Source organism: Gossypium hirsutum, chromosome D08 (genome assembly GCF_007990345.1).
Source record: "Gossypium hirsutum isolate 1008001.06 chromosome D08, Gossypium_hirsutum_v2.1, whole genome shotgun sequence".
In the NCBI taxonomy this organism is placed as follows: domain Eukaryota; kingdom Viridiplantae; phylum Streptophyta; class Magnoliopsida; order Malvales; family Malvaceae; genus Gossypium; species Gossypium hirsutum.
The window spans coordinates 5657752-5681199 of NC_053444.1; the positions used below are offsets into that span (position 1 = coordinate 5657752).

The 23448-nt window shown below is 34.4% G+C and overlaps 2 protein-coding genes across 2 annotated transcripts; both read left to right on the forward strand.

Annotated features, from left to right (window-relative positions):
• The first annotated feature begins 6518 nt into the window (after window positions 1–6518).
• On the forward strand, window positions 6519–11242 carry LOC107943812 (BTB/POZ and MATH domain-containing protein 2). Its single transcript, XM_016877630.2, has 4 exons — window positions 6519–7397; window positions 8867–9215; window positions 9709–9985; window positions 10856–11242. Exons 1-4 carry the CDS (start codon window positions 6982–6984, stop codon window positions 11032–11034), a joined length of 1221 nt encoding a protein of 406 aa, XP_016733119.1. The 5' UTR covers window positions 6519–6981; the 3' UTR covers window positions 11035–11242.
• Window positions 11243–12468: 1226 nt separating this feature from the next.
• Window positions 12469–22851, forward strand: LOC107943811 (mediator of RNA polymerase II transcription subunit 33B). The gene is made up of 12 exons (XM_016877627.2): window positions 12469–12985; window positions 14117–14227; window positions 14561–14908; window positions 15125–15444; window positions 15549–15640; window positions 16405–16765; window positions 17225–17432; window positions 18376–18490; window positions 18634–18795; window positions 19596–20256; window positions 20980–21186; window positions 21571–22851. The coding sequence occupies exons 1-12, from the start codon at window positions 12720–12722 to the stop codon at window positions 22686–22688; spliced, it is 3969 nt and encodes a 1322-aa protein (XP_016733116.2). The 5' UTR covers window positions 12469–12719; the 3' UTR covers window positions 22689–22851.
• The last annotated feature ends 597 nt before the right edge of the window (window positions 22852–23448 follow it).

Sequence of the window (23448 nt, forward strand, 5' to 3'; positions counted from 1 at the left end):
TTACATATATAAAATGGAATTTTTTTTAAAGATTTGTACAAAAAAAATGTTAAATCTGTGTCATAATTTTAAACTATTTTAATTGAAATGAAATTAATAATTTCATATTAATGCATCAATTTAAAATAATGTCATAACATTTATCCAATTTTAAAATCCACTAAAAAAAGAAATAGTTCTAAATATAGACATTTAAAATATTATTAAAATTGAATAATTAGTGGCATTTTAACTCAAAACGCCGCACTAGATAGGCTTTAGCGGCATTTCTTTTAAAAACGCCGCAAATAAATTTGCAAAATGGCTTCGTTCTGCTTTCACTATATTCCTTTACTGGCGTTTTCTGATAAAACGCTGCAAACTTATTTATCAATTTTAATATTGATAATATTTAAATTGAGAGTATTTATAAATTTGAATATTTATTAAATATGTATAATAGAAAAAAATGTATTAAATCTGAGCCATATTTTAAAATAATAGTATTGAAAAAAATTAATAATTTCATATTAATGTTTCAATTTAAAAGAATGTCCAAACATTATCCAATTTAAAAATCAATTAAAATTCAAAATGTTTAAAAATAAGGTGAATATTTAGTGGCGTTTGTAACTAAAACGCCGCAAACGCTACTTAAATATTGAACGACACGTGGCCTTTTGACTGACGTGTTTAGGGTTCAGTGGCGTTTTTTCTCAATGCGCCGCAAAACCCGTAAGATTAGTGGCGTTTTCTTTTAAGCGCCACAAAAAAAATTAATTAAAACGGTGTCGTTTTGAGGGTATATCAGATTTGGGGTATATCCCCGCAGCCAGCCTCAAATCCCCCTTTCAGCCAAATCCCTAAGTGTTTCTGCGCAGCATCTCCGATTTCCCCTCATCCTTTCTTCATCTCTTTCACACTTCCGTTTGGGTGTTTCGCTTCCTAGCATAAAAAACCATTAAAAAGGGTCATTACATTGTATTTGTTGAAATCATTTAACATTATTTGCGGCAAAGAGGAGGGAGAACGTGGAGGAACATCATTTAAGGTTCGAATGTCTGATTTTGCGTATTTATACATTGGGTTTTGTCGTATTTTTTACTTTGATTTTGCTTTTTTATTGTTTGGGGATACTGGAATTAAAAAAATGGCATTTTTCGTGTTTAGGGCTTTCGGTCTTCGACTGTCTATTTTCATCTTCCTGAAGGTACATTACTGCTTCGATTGTTCATTTTTTTTGTGAACGGTTTCATTGGTTACGAACTGATTTGAAGTTGTTTTTATTTAGGGTTTCATTGGTTTCATCGGTCTTCAACGGTTTCACTTTTCTTCAATCTGCTGAAGGTACAGAACTCATGCTTTATTTATTTGAGATGCTTTCATTATCAGTGTAACGGGTTAAATGGGTTGGACTAAATGTCAATATTCCATTTCTTCTCTGTTGGTTTCGGTGAAATCATTTGGTGTTATTTTTTTAAGAAGAAATTTTGATGTCTACTTTAGGGTTTACTTTAATAATTTATAAAATTGTTCTGCTAAATGTGATGCAGCCGATTACATTCCCAGGTAATGAATTGGATTTTTAAGTTAAATTTTTTTAGGCCATGTTGTTTTTTAGTATGATGAAACAGTATTGTTCGATGTACAGCAGTTTCTGTTTGTTTGTTATACTTGTGTTTCATCCATTTTCTTATTGTACTGTTGGAATATATATATAAAGTAGATTGGATTGGGAACTGTCATTTACCTTCTTATACATATATATACATATATATATAAGTGACAAAATGAGATAAGATCAAAGTGATACATTAGTAAAGAAACTAAATTGAAGGAAATTTTGTTAAATTCTGAGACTAAATTTTCATATTAATTGGTAAGGGCGGGGATTTAGAGGCAATTAACATTTGCTTATGACATTTAACTCACACAAATGAAATAATAAACCAGGGTTGGATAAAAGCATAATTGAGGAATATCATGCCAAACATGTTCTTCTCATGTGATTGATAATTTTATCTTATCTGCATGAACTGACGTTTTTGAAATTATATAGATGCTTTTCACCGAACCCATTTCTCTCTAATTATAGTTTAATTTGCCGAATGAAAATATATATTGTGTTCTAGAATCAGTGTTATGATTTACTACCTATTCTTGTTTTAAATTGTAATCCATCCATACTATGTTTGTATTATATTGTATCCCATTGTGTTGATTTAACATGTTTAAAAAAAATTAGGCCAGCATGAAACGCATAATTTTGAATTATTGTTTTGAGTGATTATGACGGTTTTTTTATCTTAATTTTCATATGGATTAAATCCAACCTCTAATATGATTTTAATATTTTACTTAACTGTCTATTTTCATATGTTTTTCTCAGTTACTTACTATGACTATTTCTTAATTTAATAATGTGTGTTAAAATATAATGTTGGGTTCTAGTTTCATTTTGTGGTTTGTAAACTTTTGGTTTATGGTTTGTAAGCTGATTCATAATCAGCCCGTTTACAGTTTGCTTAAATCGCAAGATGTACCTCATGTGTTAGGTTTTATTTATCTGAGATGAAATATTTTAATTAATTGGTAACGGTTTGCAATGCTTAGAAAATGAACACGGAATTTTCGTAGTCTCTGTACCATGTTAATATTTTCTAGCAGCAACTTAGAAAGGAATATGGCTTGCTACGATGGTGCAAAAAATGCAATAATTTGTGCAAGTAACGCAAAAAACGCAAGGAGGGAAATGTTATATCATAAATATGAGAATTTATATTCTTTTTACATATTACATATATTAATACCGATATGTAACTTGTATTTAAATTTTGACATAATAATAACATTTTAAATTTTAAAAAAGCTTGTAAATGATAATTTAATATCTATTAAAACCAATATTTTTAATATATCACCCCATATTTGGTATGGGTATATAACCTATATTTAAAACTTCTTACTATAAAATTTATAAGTTCTCGAAATAATTATAAATATTGTTTTATTTTCTATATAAGTTTTCTAAATTTACAAGCTTGCATTGGTATATAAGGTTGCATAACTTACATAATAACTTCCATAACTTATATATAATAACATAATAAATTACTTAATACATAATAACACAATACATAATTGGTATATAAGCTTGCATAACTTACATAATAACTTCCATAACTTATATATAATAACTTATATATATAAGCTTGCATAACTTACATAAATTAAATAACTTACATAACTTACATAACTTACATAAATTAAATAACTTACACAACTTACATTATACACAACTTACATAAATTAAATAACTTACACAACTTACATTATACACAACTTACATAAATTAAATAACTTACACAACTTACATTATACACAACTTATATAAATTAAATAACTTACATAACTTACATAAATTACATAAATTAAATAACTTACATAACTTACATAAATTACATAAATTAAATAACTTACATAACTTACATAAATTAAATAACTTACATAACGTACATAAATTAAATAACTTTTACATAACTTACATAAATTAAATAACTTACATAACTTACATAACTTACATAAATTAAATAACTTACATAACTTACATTATACACAACTTACATAAATTAAATAACTTACATAACTTACATAAATTATATAAATTAAAAAACTTACATAACTTATATAAATTAATAAACTTACATAACTTACATAACTTAGATTATACACAACTTACATACATTAAATAACTTACATAGCTTACATAACTTACATAGCTTACATAACTTACATAAATTAAATAACTTACATAACTTACATTATTCACACTCACATAATTAATATTATACCCAACCCAATATTTTGGATCCAGCTCGCAGCAATACATGGCTTCGAGGAGTCAGGCTCAAGCTGAAGTTCAGAGGCTAAAAGATCAGATGGCTCAGATGCAAGCGACCACATTTGAGGTTCAAAGGAAATATGAAGAACTCCAGCTACAACTTAAAGCAGAGGTGGCAGCGAGGGAAGCAGAGGCTGCAGCGAGAGAAGCAAAGGCTGCAGCGAGAGAAGCAGCGAGAGAAGCAGAGGTTCAAAAGAAATATGAAGAACTCCAGCAAAAACTTAAAGCAGATGTGGCATCGAGAGAAGCAGAGCAGAGCAGAGCAAAAAGTACGACAAACTTCAACAGCAGCTTCAGATTATGATGAAGATGTTTCAACAGTCGCAACTTCCGCCGTCATAGTGTATTGAATAAATATTTTTATCATTTTAACTTTTAACATTTTTGTAAAGAAAAGTATGAATTCACTTTTATTTATTGATATTAATATTATTTTATTCGTTTAATTTGAAATATTATATAAATTTATTATTTTTTGCTGGTTTAGATCTAGTTGCTTTTGATTTTTTGTTGCAGGAGGGTTGGAAAAATGAAAAATTTTATTTTACAAAAATCCCAAAATTAGTGGCGTTTTTCGTTAAGCGCCGCTAAAGAACATGATCTTTGGCGGCGTTTTTTTAAGCGCCGCTAAAGAACATGATCTTTAGCGGCGTTTTTTTTAAAAGCGCTGCAAACGTTAGCGACGTTCTCGTTAGCGACATTTTTTGCGGCGCTTCTACAAGCGCCGCAAAGACCTTTAGTGGCGCTAAAGTAAAAAAAAACGCCGCTAAAAACCTGTTCTGGTGTAGTATATGTTATTAAATACAGAAATATTTTCAAAACAAAAATGTTTTTTCGATATAAAACACTCATGTCGATAAAACGATTTGAGCCCCTTTTTCCAATGCTGAATCGATGACCTATGTATAAAGAGAGAAGAATTTTTTGAATTTGAAGAAAAAAAAGAAACAATTTTATTAGAAAATTACAATTATACATTATACAATTCTAAGTACAATTAGAAATTCCAAATTATAGGTAAATATATTAACAACCAACGAAATAGGGGGCTAGAGATTAATCTTCACTGTTATTTAGCAAGTAGGGCAATATTAAACTTAAATCACCAAAACCCATTCCCCAATTTTCCTTTAGGGTCTGTTTGATTGCCAATAAAATATTTTTCGTAAAATGATTTCGGGAAAATATTTTACTTTTCTGTAAAATAATTTACTGGAAAATATTTTCTGGTGTTTGATTGAATCTGTGTAAAATATTTTCGGCTGTTTGGCAGATTTCCTGGAAATATTTTTCGAAAAAATTATTTTTACATATATTAATATATATTAATAAATTTTTATATTTTAAATTATTTTTACATATATTGCAATGATTTATTTATAATAATACTCAATTATTAAGCTACAATATTAATCGTTATAAATTGAAAAAAATTAGTATCAAATAAATTATTTGTAATTGTGTTAAAAAAACAAGTATTGAATAATTAAAAAAACAAGTTATTGGAAAATCGATAAACAGAAGCAATTTTCTACCGGAAATGAAGGAAGGAATGAAGGAGACGATAGAGAGGAGAGCACGGAAAATGTCTTACGGAAATTGAAAGGGTAAGACATTTTCCCTAAAATGTAACCCATTTTCCCTTGTTTTGAAGTTCATTTTTCAAATGGAAAATGTTTTCTGCCAATCAAACGCTGGAAAAGTTGGAAATAATTTTCCGGAAAATCAATTCCTTCAATCAAACAGACCCTTAATTCAAACAAGACAGGCTTAAAACACTAGTGAATCCCATGTTTCCCTTGAGATTTTTGTAGATAATTGCTTCAAGTTACTTAAATAAGACATTGCACACATTGAAATAGTTTGTAAAACTTACTTAATGATTTTGTTTTGTCTTATTAAAATAGTGTCCTAGAGTTTCAATTACAAATTTAGTTACGGACTTTATCTATAAAACTCTAAAAGGTAAATTTTTTGTTCCATCCCACCATAATAGAGAGATCTAAATAATGCTTAAGGTTGCTAATACTTTGAACACTTAATATATACGCCCCCATCTCTGTCTATAGACCATATTCACATTGGAGCCAAAATTGATTGATGACTTCTCAAAATTAATACATTTTTAATTTTTAATATTTTATTTCACAATAAAAGCCCCATTAGTGATGCCTCTTCAAAAATAATATTGTTATCGGCAAAAAAAATAAACAAATGGATAATCGAGGATCTCTACTAACTTTCGTTTCCTACAAACACTTCCCTTACTAGCAAGTTTCAAAAGTTTTGAAAACCTTTGTTGGCAATTAGAAACAATATGAGCTTAATGGATCTCCCTCTCACAATCCTCGAGTTGAGTGATATTATTGTTAACTTTTTGATTAATAATCGCTAAATATGTCATTGTTACCGAATTAACATACTCATTATAAATCCAACTATTAAACGCAGTTCTTAAAAAAATCAAAGTCTTCAATAAAATATCACTCCACTCTAGTGATTATAGACTTGGTTCATGTATAATTTTAAATCAAAAGAACTATGCTGCCTTGTTTGTTTCTTCTTCATCGAGTGTTGAATCTCATAGACCACATTGATACTATTTTAGAAAGTTCATCTTGCGAATTACCATTAGGATCTTCAATCTATTCTATCTTTCTTCTTTAGGAAATAAAGTTGTATTCCTATCACCATGTTCAATCTACTTTAGACTCATAAATGTTGAGAAGCATTGGAACTTCAAGGTGCAGGGTTCCCTTCCTCGATAAGATTTTAAAGATAAAAAAAGAATTTAAATAAATAGTTTAGTATATTAATATTAATATGTATATATTGGGAAAGGAATAAAAGAATTATTTTATTATTCAGGAAAAAAGCTCAAATAAAGACATCTTCAATCATGATCATTTTCCCTTCTCTCAATTGTTTCTGCCCGAAACCCTAGAAATTCACCCTCCCAATATCACAAAATCAAAAGAACCCCCAATTTTCTCAATAAAACCCTCCCTTTTCCCGAGAAAATCCTTTTCGATATTAATTAAGAAGGGAATTTTAAAGCCCAATTTCAGGTTTAAGGAAATTAGAATTTTCTTGGGGGGCATATGGGGAAGGTTCTATTGGAAGCATCGAAGCCATCCTCGTCGTCGGCCTCCTCCGTTAGCACGACAACGACTTCGACGTCGGTGACGGAGACGGTGAATGGGTCTCACCAGTTCAAGATCACGGGGTATTCGTTGTCTAAAGGTTTGGGGATCGGAAAATACATAGCTTCCGACACATTCATGGTGGGTGGATATTTGTGGGCGATCTATTTTTATCCCGATGGAAAGAGCCCCGAAGATAATGCCACCTACGTTTCATTGTTCATTGCTTTGGCAAGCGAGGGGACCGATGTAAGGGCGCTTTTTGAGCTCACGCTCTTGGATCAGAGCGGGAAAGAACGGCATAAGGTGCATAGCCATTTTGGGAGGACGCTTGAGAGTGGGCCTTACACACTTAAGTATCGCGGCAGCATGTGGTAAGTGTTCCCATTTTTTCTTTTACTCTTTTCGTTTTTGGTGCATTGGCCTTTGATTGGGGTTTGGCATAGAATTTTCTTTTTCGAAGTTTGGTGGAATTTGGGGTTTGATTCGATAATCGTAGTTCTTCTGTTGTGATAGTTAATGGGGTTCAAATGTATTGCTGCATAGTTAGAACTTCATGATGTTTGCTTGTGGTTCTTGTGTTTCAACATTATAATTCGCTGATTACTTTGTTATTCAAGGGCTGGATCCGGGGTTATCTCTTGTTTCGTTGATTGAACTTGTTGATTTTTAGGGAGCTCGGATGTTTGTATAACAAGTGTGTTGCCTGTATAGTACATATAATAGCTACATAATATGGGGAAATTAGACCTGGCATTCGACTCAAGTATACACTATACTAGAACATGACCCGAATTCAAAAATATGTCTAAATCTATATACAGTAAGTTATGTGCTTGTCAAAAGTTGTATAAATGTAGAATATCTTGGAAAAAAAAAGAAAAAAAAAAAACCAGGAGTTGCCAGGTTTGGGTGAAATGGAATAATGAGCTTCTCTCTGGTGACATACTCTTTGACATCAAAAGAAGTTAGGGTGGCTTGCAAATAATGGACCGGACATATGCTAAAAATGGTTGTTGCTCTTAATGTTATTCACCGCTATTCTATGGTACATGCAAATGCCATACGGTTTGCTCATTACTTGTTCACTAGCTTCCTGGTTAACCTTCACTGCTATTATTAATTTTTTAAAATTTCCTTTGTAATTTTTATTATTTTGTTTTTCCTTTTCTCATTAAGACCCATGACGGTGTGAATTTAAATTCATTTAGAAATAAATGTTTTAGTATAAAATTCTACATTTTGTTTTGAGAAGAGGTTGTTTGGATTAGTAAGGAGAAAGAAAAAGTCAATTATTGAATATTGTCACTGAATATTGAATGTTTTAAGATTTGTTGTTGTTGGTGGTGGTTTGTTTTGCACATTTCCTCCATTATGATTATTTGTCTAGGAGGATTTTTATCTGAAGCTATGCTTATTTCTGCTTTTTACTATGATTGATATCACTACGGTTTAAACTAGCAGTAGCTTGTGTTTTTTTTTGGTCTTCATAAAGCATTCGGTGACTATCAAGTAAGACATGATCCCCTAAAGACATACTCAATAACATTAGCGCTAGAGTGATTGAGTAACTCTTGCAATATGCAACTCTTGTTTATAGTATTTTAATGTTATCATGCCTGACCTTAACTAACTAGGCAAAAAATGCTAATAAGACATTCGTGGGTTGTGATATATCAGAATTTAGGCTTAGCCACTAGGTCCATGGGTTCTTAGCTCCCCCTCTCCAGTGTTTTACCTGAAAAATGAGCAAAAAGAAGCATGATTTATTTGTTTCCCTTATTTCTCACGGTATATGGTAAATACTGGTGAGTATTGGAGTAATTAGTTTGATCTTCTGCAGGGGATATAAACGATTTTTCAAAAGAACTCTACTGGAGCAGTCGGACTACCTCAAAGACGATTGCCTCTCGGTTCACTGTAGTGTTGGTGTTGTTAAGTCACACACAGAGGGTCCTAAGATCTACTCGATAGCTGTTCCACCTTCCAACATCAGTCATCATTTTGGGAAACTACTAGAAAGTGGAAAGGGAACTGATGTAAGCTTTGAGGTTGATGGCGAAGTCTTTCATGCCCACAAGTTGGTACTTGCTGCTCGTTCTCCTGTGTTTAGGGCACAACTTTTTGGACCGATGAAGGATCAGAATACGAAGCAAATAAAAATTGAAGATATGGAAGCTCCTGTTTTCAAGGTTCAGTGCAAATCCCTCTCTTCTTATATTGGACAAAATTTCATGCTACTACTTATTATCGTTGATAATGCACCAGCGATGGATGCATGGCATCAAGCTGTGAACTTGCTATGGATAATGTGAACTATCCTCGGATCCATGATATCAACTTGCCATTGGTAGCAAACCTGATGCCAGCAATTAGTCACTGAGAACTTCTTGCTAGAACCTTTATGATAGGGTTGGCTGGTGCTATACTTTTGAAGTCAGGAACTCAGGATTGTGGCATGTACTGTCTTAAGCTCTTTTTTGCTTAATGTAACATGTGTTTGTACATGATAATACTTAACTCATGACTGTTCATTTCTGAAAAATCATGATATTCATTCTGTATTTGAAGTCTTCCTCCATTTACTCATCAAGCTAGAGCAAGTCAACCATTAATAATTATGCATTCTTCAGTAATGTTTACTGATACTCTTTCCATCTCTTTGTCCAATTTTGTACTTTCCAGGCCTTACTTCACTTTATATACTGGGATTCTCTACCTGACATGCAAGAGCTCACTGGTCTCAACTCAAAGTGGGCCTCTGCTTTGATGTCTCAGCACCTGCTTGCCGCTGCAGATAGGTATGGGCTAGATAGGCTGAGATTAATCTGCGAGGCCAATCTTTGTGAGGATGTTACCATTAACACTGTGGCAACTACATTAGCCTTGGCCGAGCAGCACCATTGTTTCCAGCTGAAAGCTGTGTGTCTCAAGTTTGTTGCGATGCCAGAAAATCTTAGAGGTGGATCATTTTTTGCTTTGATATTTATTTACATCAATGTTGTGGCAAGATTTTGTTATGGTATGGATATTATTTTAGCAGGAAAATTTATTTGATTATGCTAATTATCAGGTGGACAATTCCCAAGGTTCTTTGTTTCTTAATATGAAATCATTGAAATTAAGGACTGCCCACCATGATGAAAAACCTGGATTGAACCAGCCAGTTCAACTGGGAGCTGTTGGTCTGTCCAGTCTGGAACATAATCAAGAACTGGGGATCCATTGAACTGGCTATGAACTGGTTGAACCAGTTAAAAACCCGGTGAAAAAGCAGTTTTAATTTTCTTTTGTTAAAGCTATGTGTGGCAGTGATTAAATTTGAAATTTTAACCTCTTATTCATATATTAATGGCCATGCCATTAAACTAAATACATATTTTTATTAATAGTCTCTTTATTTAATAGTAATTTAATATTAAAATCATATGTTTGATATTAAATTTATATTTTAATTGAATTATCAAGTTGAGCCAGTTAAACTGACGACATGGAGGTCAAACTGGTTTGTGCTGTTTTTAATTCATCGCTGCCCACTGCATGCAACCTAATTGATGACAGGGTTTCTAGATTGAAGTATAGCAAGTTATTTGTAACTCCTTAATCATGTTGCCTTACTTTTCAATTCCACACAGGAGTTTGTTGGAAAGTATAAATAGGTTTGGCCTTTCTTTTTTAAAGATGTGTTGTGATGTTATGAGTTATAAATGTTACTGCTAAATGCAATTCCATTATTATTATTGTTTCATGCGCTGTTCCTCGTATGTTGAATACAGATCAATATCTTTTTTTGTAACTGTTTCTTGACCCATTTTTTTTTCATGTTTTGCAGCTGTAATGCAGACTGACGGTTTCGAGTACTTAAAGGAAAGTTGCCCGTCTGTCTTGACCGAGCTGTTGGAGCATGTGGCTAGAGTCAACGAGCACTCAGTGATTGTATGCAGGCATGGGAACGAAGCCATCCTTGACGGAAGTGATGCCAATGGTAGGCGGGTGAAGCAACGACTATAGTTTGCAGCGGCTGACTACTACTGTTCCCATCTGTCTCTGTAGTTGTGAACCCTTTAAAAAAAGAGGAGGAAAAATATAATTCTCTAGACTAGGAAAATTTTTTCCACTGTTGGTGTACTTCTGAGAGATGTAAATATAGATTTCCATTTGATGACCATTGTTTTGTTTGCTTTGTATTCCATATATAAATATATAAAATATTTATATATCTGTATGTTTGGTCATTTGTAGTACTTGTTGGTGTCACTTTGATTACTGATGTCTGTGTCTGTGTTTTTCAAGGATTGACGTCCTAGGGAACATTTGGACTCGCTAAGTGCTTTCCACTTTACATATACATTTCATTGTTAGTGATCCATGTTCTTGGATTTCATATTATTTTCATTTTGAGTTGAGATCATATTCTCGAGAATAATATTTATACATTTTGTAATTAAATTTAAAGGGTAGTCTCTTGTTGACAAGTGACATAGACGAGGTGACAGTTGTGGTGATTCAGATTCACTAGGGATTAGGGCGAGAAGCTGCATGTTTTTGGTAAGTAAGGAGATGGATGGAAGAAGTATTGGGTTAGGTTGATAGGAAGTCAAGGTATTAAAGTGTCTTGGTCTCTTTTTCTCTCAGGTGTTGTGATTGAGTTTATATATGGATAATAAAAGAGTACAAGTTTATATATGGAGAATAAAAGAGTTCAATATCTTGAGTCTATTGACAATTTCAATATCTTGAGTCTATTGACAATAGGGTTATATATTGTCCTTTCAAAATGATGCTGATGTAATGTCTTAAATCAAGGATATGAATGATGCTGATGTAATGTCTTAAATCAAGGATATGGAATCTTAAGATAATTTGAGTTTTCATATGCTTTTAGCAAAGGTAATGTAATCTAGCAAGAGCTTGTCATGGTATTGATTGTGGTTTAAGGTTTACTTAGAAAAGACACATGTATAGTATGTAATTCGCTTGTGGTTTGAGGTTTACTTAGAAAAGACATATGTATAGTATGTAGTTCGCTTGTTACGAACACGTATAGGAAACTAGCAGAGGTGATATAACATCTCTGATAAGATCTAGTCAATAATTGAATTAGATGGCTTGATGAATAATTTTAAATGGGTGAAGTAGATTTAAGGGTTGGATTATGAGATATCTAGATAGTTGAACATTAAAGGTGAATCGATAAGTCAAATCGAATTGAAAATTGGTTAATAATAAAAAATTAAATTGATTTATTTAAATTTTTAAATTTATTATAAATTATTTAATTTATCATTATTGGATTTATGGTGGAATAGGTTAAACCGAATGGGTCACATTTTCGGTTTTTAAAACATGGTTGAAACCCACGTTATACCAAAGGAGAAGAGATGCATGGGAAAACAAGCAGCCCCCAAAATTGACTGTCCCCTTAAAAAGGCTTTAATTGAGTCAAAAACTAGAACAAATCCCTTTCACTGTTTTACACATATGTAAAACAAAAAAAAAAGAAAGACCCTCCCCTGCTCTGATTTACGAAGTTCTAGTTTTTCCTAAAAATCATGGTGATCCCCATAGTTGATATTTGTCCCGAGGTTTAAAGGGACAACGGAGGCTTCTTGAGTCAACGCTCTTTACTCGACCTAGTCCACTCTAAACGCTACTATAATCAAATCTCCGACCACCACCTTGCTCCGGCAGCTTTCATGGAGGTTGGTACGGTATGGGAATCAGTTCTGGAGCAGACTAAATCTGCTCAGGACAAGAACAGTGACCCACTTGTTTGGGCGGTTCAACTCAGTTCTAGGCTTAACTCAGCTGGGGTTTCATTGCCTTCGATCGACCTGGCTCATCTTCTTGTTTCTCACATCTGCTGGGATAATCACTTGCCCATTACGTGGAAGTTCCTGGAGAAGGCCTTGACTGCCAATTTCGTCCCTCCCATGCTCGTTCTTGCCCTTCTCTCTACGAGGTCCGTTTCCCTTCTCTTGAAGTTTGGTTTTAGAATATATGGTCTAAGGCCTTGGTATCCGAGTCGAGCCGGCTCAGACCGGAAAAGCTCTCGACACCTATTTCCTCCATGACTTGAAATCGAGATAAAGGACATCGAGCTTCTTATTACTTTATCTATTTGCCTGGTTACAATTGATGATATTTGTGACTCTATTGTTTGGTTTTTTTCTCTTATGTGGGCATTTTTGTGTTTGATTTTGTTGTTGGGGACTTGTATTTGGTTTTGGTTTTTGAGTTGATAGTATCGATCTTTTGTAGGTCTTAGTTTATTTTTTATTTTTAAACACAATAGAACTCTTAACAGTTCAGATGAATACAGGATGCTGTTGATTCTGTTGACCCCTGTTTCGTGTAGGAATCTGTTATAATTTTGCTTCTGACACACTGCCTCTGGTTGCCTATTATGATTTTGTTTTAAACTCCATTGCTGGTGTAAAAGTCTAAAAGATGATTACTGCTTTTTGTATGTTTGTGTGTGTGCATGTATGCATGCATACATGGGGAAGTGGGAGGTGGTGCTGAGGTGTAGCCAGGTTCAGTTTTTATGGCGGATATGTGCTCATCATTCGAAGGATGCAAGCGTCGCAACTGTTTTTTTTTTTTTTTCATTCTGTATTTCTATGTTTTTTTTTCGCATTATTTAATTCAAATACCGAAATGAAAAAGGCCAAAATTTTTAAGAAAGTCACTATGATGTTTCTTCATCAAAGGTTAAATACTTAAATATATTATTTGGTTCTGTTTTTCTTTCTTTTAATGGCTAGTTTAAACATATTATATTTAATCCTATTTGCTTGTGAGTGACCAAAGTTTGAGGCATCTTACAATATTGTGCTTTTCTGGTGGATTTTTATTGTTGTTGTTTTTATTCCTTTTTTGGTTCTGAAGAAATTTTCTGCTTGATTGGAATTTTATGTTAGAATGCAATCACTAAATAGCTATAATTTAGTTTTGGGGCAAAACATTTAGGTCTTCCACCTGCAAATATTGTTTAGCAATGGGGTGGCTGGTGAGATCATGATTTTTGTCGGAAGGTGCCTATTCATATGTTATTTCATTTACTGAAACTGACATTTGATTTCTATGACAGGGTCATTCCAAAGCGTAAGTTTCATCCTACAGCATATCGGCTTTACATGGAACTCCTTAGGAGACATGCCTTTCCACTTAAATGTCAAATCAATGGGCTAAATTATCAAAAGTAAGTTTCAGTTTCACCCCCTTTTTTTTGTTTCCTTAAAAGTATAGTTTGTTTATGGGTTGCCATTCGTGTTACCTCTTTATTGGTTACAATAAAATCTAAGATCAGTTAAGACTTTTTACATTTTTTCCTCTTTGAAGACTTTATTAGCTAAATTGTATTAAAGAAAACTATGCCATATGTGCCAAAATAATGAAACCTAAATTCACTTCAACTTCTAGTTCATGAATGGTTTGATCTGATTGTATAAACTTCTCTACCTTTGCCTTTGCTTTCGTATCTTTTCGGAGATGCTTGAAATATGTATTAAAGCAAGTTTCTTTGAAATTACAGGATTATGAAATCAATAGATGATGTTCTACATCTTTCCCTGATATTTGGCGTTCAAGTGTCTGAACCTGGTCTGCTTCTAGTTGAATTTGTTTTTTCAATTGTATGGCAACTGCTTGATGCTTCACTAGATGATGAAGGGTTACTGGAACTTACACCAGAAAAGAGATCTATATGGCCTACTGTAACTCAAGACATGGAAATAGATACCGCTGACAACTTTAATGAGACGAGAAGTGCGCACCATGATGTGCTGTATAAAGGAAATACTATAATAGCTATTGAGATAATTGTGGAATTTCTGCAAAATAAAGTGACTTCGAGGATTCTCTTCTTGGCACGAAGAAACATGTAAGACCTTATATCTGTTATTAATTTTTCTTTCTGTTGAGGGATTATGGTGCTAGTTATACCATATGAATAAGAGACAAATGAGAAAAAAAAATAGCCATTCATTTAGCGCCTTTAGTGTAGACTTTGATTTACTGAACTTGGGTGGGGCCCTGGGTAATGCTTTGAGTTGACAGTAAGATGTGACTAACATTTATATTCTGTTACTCTTCTTAGGCCATCACATTGGGAAGCTTTCATTCAGCAATTAAGAGTTCTTGCAGCAAAGTCAGTGGCATTGAGAAATTCAAAACATATTACACCAGAGAAGCTTCTGCAGCTGACATCTGATACACATAACGTTCTATCTAGAGAATGTAAAAGAATATCTCAACAAGTGTTACATGCTGTTATGGGCGATGGGTCCCTAACATCTCCATCTGGTCAGTGGCACGGAACTAGTCCTTCTGCACTTTGGCTTCCTATTGATATGTTTCTTGAGGATGCTATGGCTGGGCCCCAGGTGGCTGCAAGTGGTGCTATTGATAGACTTGCTGGTACTCGTTAATACTTGCCTCGGATGCTCAATTCATCTCTTCATTTGAAACAGAAAAGATTCTAGTTTCTCAATCATGTTATTAAGGCAGAGTAAACTTTGCAGGTTTAGTAAAGGCTTTACAAGCAGTCAATGGTACAACTTGGCACGATGCATTTCTAGGTCTATGGATTGCAGCTTTGAGGCTTGTTCAAAGGGTAAGAATTTGTGCAAACTTGGTTGAGCTCTTGTTGACCTAGGGCAATCATTCTTCACTTCATTTACTGATGCCAAATATACATACAGAAGTACATATATATATGTATGTGTTTTTGTGTATACGTAGACCTGGCATTTGGCGCATTCTCGTGTTTATATATATTCACATATCATAATCATGTTTAAGGTTTTGTATTTATACAACTTTTGATATGTTAATAATTCATTTCATATAGGTTGTGAGACATTCATGTATAAATGTCATGTCATGTTTTAGTTACTTTTTTATGTCATGTAATCATATTGTGTCCAAAGTTGTCCGGTCTATGTGTATGTATGATACAACATATATGCTAGCATGTATACAGATGGATTAGTTTGTATACTGCAGGTAAACAATCTTTGTTGTTGTGGCTTTGGACTGTCTGCTTTAAAGCAACTCTAAATTTGGTTCTATGTTTTGGTCTTGTACTCTTGTCAATTTCTGAGGCAATTTTACGAGACTTGTTGTGACAAACAAGTAATTAATATAATATTCTCGGGAAATACTAGGATTTTATAATAATGCTGTCTACTAGAAGAAAACGATATTGAGAAATGATTGGTTCATTATCAGTAAAGTTGGTTTGTCAAAGGCTTAGTATGTTTCAGAGAAGCACACATGTTTTTGATCTAAAACAAATTATACTTTGATATTCATTTCCCAATTATTTCAGGTATTTAAACTGATCTGTCTTTCCTTTCTATCCTATTTGTTTCATAGGAAAGGGACATTATTGAGGGTCCTGTACCTCGCCTTGATACCTGCTTGTGCATGTTATTGTCTATCACCACGCTTGTGGTGGCCAATATTGTTGAGGAAGAGGAAAGTGAGTTGATTGATGAAACTGATGGTAGCCCGTCGAATCCAACAAAAGAGAAGCAAACCACGGGAAGATGTCGTAAGGGTTTAATATCCAGCTTACAGATGTTGGGCGATTATGAGGCTTTATTGACTCCACCTCAAGCAGTTTGTTCAGTAGCCAACCAGGCTGCTGCCAAAGCAATCATGTTTCATTCTGGTCGCACAGTTGGCAATGGATACTATGAGTGCATGAGCATTAATGACATGCCCATGAATTGCTGTAAGCACTGTTATCCTTCGTCTTTGATATGAAGTTATCTATCTATTTAAGTCTTTTTTGAGATGAGTTCCTATACAAGTTAACTATAAGGTTGTATTGAGTTCTTGCATAAGTTGACTTAAGTGCAGACTCCTAATCAGAAGTATACATGGAACAGTGCTAGTTACTATTTTATTATTTCAAAATATTGTGAACTTTCCCTCCACTATATAAGAGCATAATTACTGAAAGCTCTCTTTTTCTCTTTCTAGATATTAGATTTAGTTTCTGAAAATTTTGTTGATATTTTCTCTCCATTCGTTTCAGACAGATTTTTTGGTCCCATTTTTTAATTCTCTGCTGTCTGCTTGTAGCTGTTTCCTTAGATTTTGGTTTTTCCCCCACCTAATGCTTTCCCCTAATTTCATGTGCAATATTCTCACTTCTGGTCTATTTTACACTATTATATATTTCTTGCAGCTGGAAACTTGCGGCATCTGATTATTGAGGCTTGTATTTCCAGAAATCTATTGGACACATCAGCATATCTCTGGCCAGGCTATGTAAATGTACGTGCAAATATACCCCTTAGTGTTCCTAGTCAAGTGCCTGGTTGGTCGTCGTTGATGAAAGGATCCCCTCTAACTCCTACGTTGATAAATGCGTTGGTTGCTACTCCAGCTTCTAGGTATGCTGCAAAATGATGTTTCTTCTTTAGATATTTTTACTTCTGTCTTTGCTTTACTGATGGGGGAGGGTAGTTGGCTTGGTTGCTTAATTAAAGCACTAAGATGGGGCCGATAACAGAAACATCATTCTGAACCCTAATACTATCCTTGTTAGAATTGTCATCCACATCATTCATGTATTAATTTTTTATTATTTTCTTAAATCTAAAAAAAGAATGCATGGTCTTTTTTCTTTTTTTTTGAGAGTTTCTTGTACCATTGATTTTATCTGAATGCCTTTTGGCTTCACTAGAATTGTTTTTTTTTTAATTTAAATATATGCTTTTTTTTTCACCAATGGCGGTTCTTTTTGCTTTTCTAAATGTGAGAGCTTTTGAATTGGATGGTTGAAAGATGTCAACAAGTCAGTTATATTATTATACCTTATAGTTACCATGTACAGTGTATGAGTTGGGAACTAGAAATGTGGGTTTAATACTATTTCCAGTTATTGTGCACATTAGCATCTTTTCCCCATTTTGCTCTGCTTGTTTGATGATGCTACAATAGAAGTTAATTGTTTGTTGATGCTACAACATTCATCATATATTTTCTCTTTCTATTTCCGTATGGTAAGTTCCTATGCACAAGCACGATATGTTTAAAAATAAATACATTCAAAGAGAAATTGGAAATGCATATCTGCACGGCAGCTATGCATATCTCATTAATGTATGGTAATGTGTCCATATTGGGGTGAGATGGGGTTGAGTGGGTGGGAGTGGGAGTGGGGATTTTAAGTATCTCAACTGATTAACTGTAGTATCAGAGTAATCTATTGGCTATGACCTGGTCTTCAGTTATGGCATTCTTTTTCCTGAAGCCAGGTATATGAGATGCTCTTTTTTGTAAATTTACCCAGTCCTTAGGCAACTGAATTTAAGCTCATGGATTTGATGGAAGCTTACCAGAGATCGAGAAAATATACGAGATTGCAACCAAAGGTTCGGATGATGAGAAGATATCTGCTGCTAGCATTCTTTGTGGGGCATCTCTAGTGCGTGGTTGGAATATACAGGTAATTTGCAGTAGGTCACTTCATACAGTGTGCATTACTCATTCTTAAGTGCTTCACAAGTTTGGTTATCCACTTTCCCCTCTTTATATTTTTTTTTCTATTTGTGCTATTTATGGGGCTTATGTTGGTCTAACTCCTTGTAGGAACAAGTTGTTCTCTTCATTATAAGTTTGTTGTCGCCACCAGTTCCTGCTGACTATTCTGGGAGTGAGAGCCATTTGATCAGATATGCCCCATTTTTTAATGTTCTTCTTGTTGGAATATCACCTGTAGATTGCATCCAGATCTTCTCTTTACATGGCATGGTGCGTTTTATTTTTCATGAGTTGTGTTTTCAGCTGGCTTATATTGGAATATTCTTATGTGCCTTGTGAATTAAAGAAAGGTCCTTGGAGCTACTTTTTGATTGAGTTTTCTGAAAAGACCCTGCTATTGCAAATGAGTTGCATATGGTTTTTCTTAGGGATGGCAACAAGGTGGAGCGAGGCAGTTTTTTTGCTTGCCCTGACTCTAACCCAACTTTTTAAGTATACATACGCAAGCTGCATCAAATAATATAAGACGTCAACTCCCTCCTTGACATCAAACAGAAAATATATCCCTTGACCCCGACCTTTGCCTGCCCATAAATTTTACATAATGCTATATATGATATTAATTTTTACAGAACTAAACCTAATTAATGTTATAAAATCTCACAGATAATGATTGAAGTATAAAATTAGTTATAAACTAAAAAGAAGGGCCTTTTAGTAATTTTCCCTGGGTGGGGACATTTTGATCTAAAACCACCTTGGATCCAGTAAATGTTAATGTAAAAGCCCACCTTGCCCCTGAACCCGGTTTCCAAAAGGAAAAAACTCCCTATAGGGTTGGGGTTCATTGGGGCCAACAGGTTTGGGTAATTTTGCCAACCCTAGATTTTCTGCAGTCTGTGTGTAACTGTGGGGATTTATATGTAACTTTGGATAACTAAAAATTAGAAGCTGTTACTTTCTACTTTAAAAGAGATACATACGTTACGTGAATAATGAAGCACCCTTGTGGCACATATTCACAATGTGAAATCCTATGTGCTCTACTCATTGATGCTATTTGATAGCAGGTCCCCCTACTCGCTGGTGCATTGATGCCCCTTTGTGAGGTTTTTGGGTCAACTGCTCCCAATGGTTCGTGGACTCTTCCAACAGGGGAAGAACTGACTAGTCATGCGGTTTTCAGCAATGCATTCACTATTCTACTGATGTTATGGAAGTTTGATCATCCACCTGTTGAACATGTGATGAGAGATGCAACGCCGGTGGGATCTGAACGAAGTCCCGATTATCTGTTGTTGGTTAGAAACTCTAAATTATCAGCTTTTGGCAAATCGGCGAAGGATCATTTGAAAATTAGAAGAATGTCAAAAATTTTAAACTTCTGTATGGAACCCATTTTTATGGATTCCTTTCCCAAGTTAAAACGCTGGTACCGGCAGCATCAAAAATGCATTGCTTCGACCCTATCAGGACTTGTACAAGGGACCACTGTTCATCAGATTGTTGATGCACTCCTCAATATGATGTTTCGGAAGATAGGCAGGGCTGCTCAGTCTTCAACTTCTACAACTTCTGGAAGTAGTAGTTCTTCTGCATCTGGAGCTGAGGATATCTTGGCAAGACTAAAAGTGCCAGCATGGGATATCCTGGAAGGAGCTCCCTATGTGCTTGATGCAGCTCTGACAGCCTGTGCCCATGGAAGAATCGCACCCCGTGAGCTGGCAACAGGTTTGGCCTTTCTCTTGGCTTAAAAGAAAGCCACGTAACTTAGACCCAGTTGTAAGTTTCAGACATGCTTCAAGAAAAACTAGGAGTTGGAGAAACATAGAAAGTAAATATATGCATGGAAAACAATATTGGTAGAGGTATAGCAGGATCTGGTATTAGTATACGAAGAGCTTATTTAGGAATAGATTGATATCATATCTTATTGTCAAGTTAAAAGTGGGTTCAATCTCACATCATGTGAATGCTGGAGTGACATTTCAGGAATTACCTTTTTTTTTTCTTGATATAGGAATTACTTTTTGAATATGAGTTTTATATGCTTCTTTGCGATCCATTGGGGTCAAATGTAATTTTGTAAATTGACCCTATGGTTAATTGCTGGTATTCCGCAGAAGTTTAATGTCACTCGATTGCAAGTTTTTTCCTATTCTAAAGCATGATGCTGGATTTAGTTTGACAGTCTAAATTGATATCTGAAAACTAATATGGCAATGCAGTATAGTATATAGCAGTTGTCGCAAACTGTTTATGTATTGCATAATCGAAACAATCACACACAAGCTTAATTGAACAGTCTTTCTTAAGTTGCTGAAAGGTATTGTATATCTTCCGTAAACAGTGTGTGTGTTGGACTTCTGCAGTAATCAATTTATGAAAGAATTGGTAATATCCTGTTCTTCAAGATATCAACATAATTCTTTTCTTTTGCCTGCAATATCTCAGGACTTAAAGATCTTGCTGATTTCCTTCCAGCAACCCTGGGAACCATCATTAGCTACTTCTCTGCTGAAGTAACACGAGGTATATGGAAGCCGGTTTTTATGAATGGAACAGATTGGCCTAGTCCCTTGGCAAATTTATCCGTCGTTCTGCAACAAATTAAAAAATTTATAGCTGCCACAGGTGTTGATGTCCCAAGCCTTGAAACAGGTGTTATTTTTATACCATTATGTTTGTTCCCCTTTTCCGATTATTAGTTTGTGGACAATGATATTTTTTCTATCGATCTGTATCCCCAGAAGTGACTTTTTGAACAAAAGTTGCTTCCATAGTACTGGCCACTGAATTGCTTTTTCTGTATTTTTAGATGTAATTAAGAAGAAAAGAAAAAGAGGAAAGTGAAGATTGAATTTTTATTGCTGGATGGAATCTCAAATGGAATGAGAAATCTAAATTGAGGATCAACCTACATGTCCTTGCAATTTTAAAAATGTCCGAAAAATGAATTTTACCCCAAGCATACTTAGGCAGTTTTATGATTTGACTGATTGGTCAGCTAATATTCTGTCATGCACTCTTTTTTTTTGCTTACAGGGGGAAGCTCTCCAGCTATGCTTCCTTTGCCCTTGGCTGCCCTCGTTAGCCTCACGATAACCTATAAACTTGATAAATCCTCTGAGCGCTCCCTTGTATTACTTGGCCCAGCAATGAGTTCCCTAGGTGGGAGTTGTCCTTGGCCATGTATGCCCATCATATCTGCACTATGGGCTCAGAAGGTTAAGCGGTGGAATGATTTCCTTGTATTCTCTTCTGCTCGTACTGTCTTCCACCACAACAGCGATGCTGTAGTTCAGCTTCTTAGGAGTTGCTTCACGGCTACTCTTGGATTAAGCCCTTCGATCATGTGCAGCAATGGTGGAGTGGGTGCACTCCTCGGTCATGGATTTGGCTCTCATTTCTCAGGGGGAATGGCTCCGGTTTCCCCAGGGATTATGTACTTACGATCACATCGAACAATCAGAGATATCATGTTTATGACAGAAGAAATCGTTTCTCTTTTAATGTTTTCTGTAAAAGAGATTGCCAGTAGGTTATCCCAGGAGAAAATGGAGAAGCTGAAAAAGACAACGTTCGGACTGAGATATGGCCAAGTTTCTCTTGGAACAGCAATGACACGAGTCAAACTCGCTGCTTCACTTGGGGCTTCATTGGTTTGGCTATCTGGTGGGTTAAGCTTAGTCCAATCATTGATTAAAGAAACATTACCTTCTTGGTTCATATCAGCCCATACACCTGAGCTGGACCGTGGGGAACCTGGAGGTGTAGTTTCCATGCTAAGGGGTTATGCACTTGCATACTTTGCTGTGCTTTGTGGTACATTCGCATGGGGTGTGGACTCAGTCTCACCAGAATCAAGACGGCGACCAAAAGTTCTCGACTCACACTTGGAATTTGTTGCAAGTGCATTAGATGGGAAAATATCGCTCGGATGTGATTACGCCACTTGGCGTGCATACGTAACTGGTTTTGTGAGCCTGATGGTAGGATGCACTCACAAGTGGGTTTTGGATGTCAATGTTGATGTTTTGAAAAGGCTGAGCAATGGATTGAGGCAGTGGAATGAGGAAGAACTGGCTATAGCTTTGCTCGGACTTGGCGGCGCCACTGCTACGGGCACAGCTGCTGAATTGATTGTCGAAATCGGAGCTTAAATTTTCAAATACCCTTATTTGCTAGTTATTCACTTCATGTAGATGTATTTCATTACTTTCTAAGAATTTTGAAACAGGGAATTGATGAAAACTAATCTGAAGTACAGTTCTGTGAATATGGTCCAAGCAATTCTTTTTGTTTTATAAATTTTAATTTGGATTACTAACAGTTTTTATTTTTTTTCCTTGCTTGATTCAATTTTTAGTCATTTAATCTTCCATGTTAAAGTTTTTGTAGTTTTTTTTATAAATTTATAAATTATTTTGTTAAATTCAAGTTAATTAGAAATGTTATTTTTTTAGTTATGTCTACTAAGTAGGTATTTTTATTTTATTTTAAAACATCATATAGGGACTAATTTCTTAAAAATTAACGTATAGAAATTAAATTTTAAATTCGTAATAGATATAAAAGCTTATGACTTTTTAATAATTCAAATTGAAATATGATATTTGGATTTAAAAAAACAAAAGATGACATCCTATATCAATACTCATCATAAATTGAAATTCTCAACAATATTAGACGTATTTAATAAGGCTTAACAAACATAGAAGACACATTTTTTTTTGAGAAATTCGTTTATTTTCTAAAATTTCAAATAAAACAGCCCTTAATAAAAAAAATATTAACAGATTAACTGGCCAATTCAATATGGAGTTATTTAATATTGAGTGATGAATTCCGTTATTGCCAAGTAAGTTTGCAAAACACAAGCCTTAAATTGGTAAAATTTGGTTTTAGGCTAAATTAGCGTGC

Bases quoted from the DNA above. Each gene is read 5' to 3' on its own strand.
- LOC107943812 (XM_016877630.2), top strand. From the start codon at position 6,982: ATGGGGAAGGTTCTATTGGAAGCATCGAAGCCATCCTCGTCGTCGGCC. The intron at 7,398-8,866 runs GTAAGTGTTCCC...GATCTTCTGCAG, and splicing joins AAGTATCGCGGCAGCATGTG to GGGATATAAACGATTTTTCA. The intron at 9,986-10,855 runs GTGGATCATTTT...CATGTTTTGCAG, and splicing joins GATGCCAGAAAATCTTAGAG to CTGTAATGCAGACTGACGGT.
- LOC107943811 (XM_016877627.2), top strand. From the start codon at position 12,720: ATGGAGGTTGGTACGGTATGGGAATCAGTTCTGGAGCAGACTAAATCT. The intron at 18,491-18,633 runs GTAATTTGCAGT...AACTCCTTGTAG, and splicing joins TGCGTGGTTGGAATATACAG to GAACAAGTTGTTCTCTTCAT. The intron at 21,187-21,570 runs GTGTTATTTTTA...TTTTGCTTACAG, and splicing joins TGTCCCAAGCCTTGAAACAG to GGGGAAGCTCTCCAGCTATG.